General features: G+C 39.2%; 1 protein-coding gene across 1 annotated transcript; it reads left to right on the top strand.

The window, feature by feature from the left end:
* The first annotated feature begins 2,368 nt into the window (after nucleotides 1–2,368).
* On the top strand, nucleotides 2,369–3,460 carry LOC140933794 (beta-4C adrenergic receptor-like). The gene has a single exon (XM_073383444.1). It carries the CDS (start codon nucleotides 2,420–2,422, stop codon nucleotides 3,431–3,433), a length of 1,014 nt encoding a protein of 337 aa, XP_073239545.1. The 5' UTR covers nucleotides 2,369–2,419; the 3' UTR covers nucleotides 3,434–3,460.
* Nucleotides 3,461–5,953: the final 2,493 nt, after the last annotated feature.

The raw sequence follows: 5,953 nt of genomic DNA, 5'->3' as shown, positions 1-5,953 counted from the left end.
CTGCAATGATCATCCTTCATTTAATTCTTCACCCCGCAGTTCACATATATGATTTTCATATATTCAAAACTTCATTATCATCCTTTCACGGGTTTACAACGAACCAATTCCACGACCTGCTCCCAGTTTGCTTGTTACTGAATTGGTAGTAAGAGCGCTGCACCGGATCGCAGAGGTCATGGGTTCGAATCCCGTACAAGCCTGAATTTTTTTTCAGGCTTTCTTTTCGCAAGTGCAAAAGTTGTGTATGTAACTGCGATGATCATCCTTCATTTAATTAGTTTAATTAGTTATCCTATTGGATGGTGGTGTAGGTGAGCAAAAAGGTCATTTTGATTGGAAAGAATTTGTTTTCCACGTCTAATCTACCGTGGCCAAAGGTGATTTCTAATTATTAGGTGTAAAAATAACTGTAAGACTATTAACTCGATGTAAGATTTTAGATGTTGTTCCATTCTTGCACTGTTTCGCCCAGCATCCCCACACTTAAACGTCATATTGATCTCCCCTGTTAACCAATTTGTGGATTACAAGTTTATTCTTTGATTCAAAATTATAAATTTATTAATTGGAGCTACGCTTTTAGCCCTGGCTAAATCTATATACTATTAATTCATAAATGTAGTCAATATTTACTTTAACTCTTGGAAAAAATTTCCAGTTAATAACCGTCAACCTTCAAAATTGGAAAAAGTTAACCGTCAAAGGTACCACCCCATTGAGACCCTCCAAGCCAATAGGCCTTTTGCAGTAGTCAGTCACATGATCAACTCTCTATATTACTTTTTCCTGAAGACGCAAAGGCAAAGGTGTCGCGCTACTCTCTTGCTTGACCTCAGTAAACGTTGATAATTTGCTTTCAGAGACCTGCCTTAGCGTCAGTTTTTTCATGGGTAACGGCAAGGTTTTTTGCCATTAAAAATTTACAGCCTCGCAGTTAAAAGCAAAAGATAGGTTCCTATACCCACTTGTGATGTGCTGCTGTTAGTTATTTGAACTCGAATCAATTAATTCATGTTTTAAAGGACGTAAATTAAAAGGTCTTAAAAGTGAAGCACTTCTTGACGAAAAACAATGTGGCGGTACAAAACAAAAATTCAAAAACCCTAACAACGCGATTGAAACTGCAAACACCTAACCACAAACTGCAGTTTGCGGTTTGCGGCTTCCTATGAAAAAGCGAATATAAGCACAGGGTGACCCACAATCTGTGTGTGTAAGCGATTGTTATTTTATTGTAAATGTATTGGATTTACTTTTTGCTGCACCCATAGCGATAAATCGCTAAGTATGTATATAAATCAGTGTTAAAAATTGTTGAATTAGCTTACCTGTGGTATATTGTCGCCCTTTTGCCTCAAAAGCGGTTTTTTGAGCGATTTTTGATTTTGAGTTCGCTGTTTACTGTTCCTAATAATAGAAGGAATATTAGAACGATAAAAGGCGAACTCAAAATCCTGCAAAATAGCTAAAAAAAAAACGCTTTTGAGGCAAAAGGACCACAATATACCACCACTAAGGTAATTCAAAGTTTATTTAACATTGATTTATATACACACTTAGCTTGGCGATATATCGCTATGGGTGAGGCAAACGGTAAATCCAATACGTTTACTATAAAATAACATCAGTTAAGACACATAGATTGTGTGGGATCCCTGTGCTTTAAAGGTCTTTACTATCCCATCATTGATGCTAGCCTGAAGCCAATCAGAGACAGAGAAATATTTTCATTTAAAAGTTATTTAATATAAGTACTTGAACTTAGCAGTTCGGTGACATTTTTGCAGTGTATGATTAGGTCTGTGGTCAGATGTAGTAAATTTTCCGGGCGCTTATTAAAATTAAGGCTATAAGGCCCTAATACTAGGTTTTCCATTCAGCGAAGTGCAACTTTTAATATTATAGTTTTAATATTATAGTCTTTCACTTGTTAAATTATTATTAATAGTAGTTAGTAATCATGCGTGACTAATGTATTGAACCATCCTCGTCAATGGTTTGCAGTTCTTCGCATTCCTTGTGTATGAAAGTTAAGGGTTAAGGGGGCGCCTATTCGAGAATGGCGTTTGTTTGATACTAAGGCCTTGAAGGGCGCTTCTAAGAACGTGGGCGCTTCTTCGAGGAAATACGGTATCTTTTTCACTACATTATATGTTAACTTCTTAATTTTTCGTTAAGACATGCTCACCTGACGAAAGGCATATCCAAATTTATGCTCCTGATGTGTGTTCTTATTATGTGGGTATATTGTGCTTTTTTTTCTTCAGTGGTAAGTGAAGCATTGTAATCTTTTGACCTTTTTTGAGCCCCGTGTTTACAATACCAGTTATATTGGCCTGTGTTTCAAAGTTAAAAGACAAAGGACGAATTGTATGTTTCATTATCTGACACGTTTTCTGTACCACCACAGATAACCATGGAGAACTCTACAGTAGAAATATCTGACTTCTATCTACGAATAATAGATGACTCTGTTTACTGGACGAGTTTAGCAGTTGTTGGATTTATTCTATCAGCCGTTATTACTGTCGCAAATTTCATCGTCTTAACTACGATCTACCGAGACCCGAAAAAGACACTTCGTACTTTGCCATGTTTGTTGATCGCAAATCTAAGCTTTTCTGATTTTCTGGTGGGTCTGTTTGTTGTATTACCGGTGGCAACCAGGGACGTGTATAGATCTCTGCACCTCGAAATTCCTGTACCCCGTGAGATGCTAATTGCTGGGTATTGTCTCCTTGGATCGACTCTGTTTAACAGTAGTGCTACCATAGTAGCAATGTCAGTAACTTGCTACTTTGCCATAAGCAGCCCCATCAAGTACAAGATCAAGATCACGAAAAAAAAGATATACCTTCTCATTGCTGCCATATGGGTTGTATCGATCACAATAAGCTTTCTACCAGCAATAGACATCACTGAAATGACCTATTTTCTGGTTTATATTCACACTCACATCTCGCTGCCAGCTTTGCTACTCGTAGTCATCTATTTCAAAGGGTACCGTGCCCTATTACGGCGGACCAGAGAACTCCAAGCGAATAGACAAGCTTCAACGCGTGCTTTGGAACGGGAACGAAATATGGCGGTCACAATAACGATTATCTTAGCTCTCTTCCTTCTAACCTACATCCCGGAGTTTATTACGATTCACCTGGCCTTCTTCTGCGATTCTTGTGAGATCAAAGAGGATTCAATTACGTTTCATAAAATTGACGTGGTTTTATCGCGATTCGTGTTTCTGAATTCGGCATTAAACCCATTTATTTATGCATGGAGAATGCCTACATATCGTCTCGCCTTGAAAGCCTGTTGCAAACTTGTCAAGAACAACAGAGTAAACTCGGCGGCCGGTCTTTGCTATCAATGCGGGCAGCAAGCACCGGTTATAACAGTTGCAACTGTTAACGCAGCTGCAAATCAAAGCTAAAGCAGGCCTGACGTTATTTTGAAACACTTCATGCCTTCTCCCTAGGAGCCGAATAGGAAGTGAAGCACAAGTCTTTTGACTAATCAGAGCTTGCCAAAGTCGGCCACGGGCCTGGTATGAGGACTCCGTATGAAGAAATAGTGATAAAAAGTGACCATCATCATCCCCCTCCATTTCCTCAAACTGACTACGTAGCTTCACTTTGTTAGTTATGTCCCTCGTTCAACCATTAAGTGACAATCAACATCCATCCCTTTTTGTGTACAAGTTGACCAACATCATTTTGTAACATTTTCTGTTAGAAATACTGTAGCCATTTATTATATTATGAGTCAAGAGTGCCAAAGAGTTATACAGTATAAATGGTCGAAAATAGACCGCTTGTTAAATATAGCTCATTTATTAAACGCGGTCATCCAGGCCGGACAAGCGTAATTTCGAAAGCTCGAGTAGTTAAGAGTAACAATTATTCTATGACGTTATTTCCTGCCGACGGTTGTTTTTGCAAAACATCAGCTAAAACGGAGCAGTTGTGAGGTAGTATCTTGAAATTCAGCGAAACCAACATGACCGATAAGCATTCCCAGAAGTGAAGAAAAATGCCTGGGGTGACGAAAGCAAAGAAACGCTTTTGCTTTCTTCCACCTGAAAAGATCTTAAAGAGTCCTTTATTTATAGCTCTCACTTCTCGCGAATAAGCCACCTTTGATGTCTATTGACCATGACCGTTAGGGTTAGTTTTGATTCAGTGATTAAAATCGAACGGCTTTACTCTTAATTTATGGGACTCAACACGGTATCATTATTCGTGATTATTATACGTGCAGCCATTTCTAACCAAAAACGTAAACAAGAGCGGATATGACTAGCTTACCCAGTGCTAAAATAGCCTAGTTTTTTTATTTTATTTTTACTTTCATCATTATTTATATTGACCAAGTGTTAACGAAATGGTGTGCTTTGTCTCTTTAATTAGATGCCACGGTAGATATAAGCAAAAATTCGGGAGTTGTCAAAGTTACCCTGCAGGCAATTAATGGATTTTCACACTCTACCGGAGAGCTTATCAGGGGCACCCAACGACAATTTTCGGAAAATATCTGTTCGGAAGACAATTTGAGATCTAGAATTTTCGGAACATTTGTTGTAAAATTTCTTGCTTGCCTGCCTCTCCTAGGATTTTCGAACATCTAAAACATGGTATAATTGCCCATTTTTAACCGATTTTTACCCTAGAAAGGTCACCTAGAATTTTGGGGAGTCTTTTTCCTGGCTGAAATTTTCGAAAAGGTAGGTTTTGATCCCTATAATTTTCGGATCATTAGACTTTCAGCTAGGAAATCCGAACAGATGAAAAATTTTTAGGGGATGAAAATATGCCTATATCTACCGTTTAAATACTAAAATACGTTCAACAATGCTATGTTTAAGTAGTTTTGAACTATATTCTCGTTGGGTGCCCCTGAGCTTATGTTTTCGCAGGCTACTTTTGTGCCGGCACGAAAATCATACTGGATAGGGCTTCTGTTCACACATAAAAGAGATGATTTCGGCGCGATTTCTGTGACAGATCGAAGCTGGGCCGCGCCGATCTCGAAAGTGGGACGTCACGTATCGGATAGGTTCTGTGCCACACTTTAGTGCAATGTAAACACCTGTTCGGACCGTCGCAAAAGGGAATAAACTGTGAGCCTGAAAACCAATGAAACGAAAGTAAATATTCAGGAGTAAGAAACGGAATTTAATGAACCAAACCATCTCGGCCAACCGCTCCGGCACGATTTTCAATGTGTGTGAAGACCACTTGCTCCAGTCCCCGGCCGTTGCTGTTCATGCCATACCAGATAGCGGATATTTCATTGTTTAGGCGCTTTCGTGTGGACGTGCGAAAATTATTCAAATACGCCACGTGTGGAAGCGTATTTTTCGAAAGCGGAGAAAAAATGTCCGTTTTCAAAAATATCCGAATACGTGTGGATAAGGCCCCGTTCACAAGTATCCGTTTTTGTTCGAAAAGGAGGTTTTTTATCTCTGGTTTCACCTACCATCCGCACGTATCCGGTGAAAACAGTCACCGAAAACTAATTTTCTAAAAAACGCTCTCCAGAGTGAAGATTTTTGAAAACGCTAGCTTCTCGTTTACATTGACGGACGAAAACGGAAGTTTTCGAGTACGATGATGTCATACATGATTTACTATGAGCATTACGCATGCTCTTTGAGGGATGCTATCGTATTTCCATTGGGCGAAAACAATTCGAATACGCTACGTGTAGACGCGTATATTTTTGGAAACGGAGGTAAAAAAAATCTCCGTCTTCAAAAATATCCGGATACGTGTGGTCGTGTGGAAAGGGCCTTAGATTAGCAAAACATGACTTGGCACGTGCATCACGCGTTTTGGACTACGACGAGCAATTGCCTCATTTCGCTTTCCACAAAAGAGTACAATTTCCCTAGCTTTATTTATTTAGCTTGGACCTCTTTCATAGAAATTCTACTGCAGGAGGGTTAACCTAC

This window comes from Porites lutea, chromosome 4, assembly GCF_958299795.1.
Source record: "Porites lutea chromosome 4, jaPorLute2.1, whole genome shotgun sequence".
Classification (NCBI taxonomy): Eukaryota; Metazoa; Cnidaria; class Anthozoa; order Scleractinia; family Poritidae; genus Porites; species Porites lutea.
Note: the sequence above shows the minus strand (reverse complement) of the source record. Positions and strands in the feature narration are given on the sequence as shown.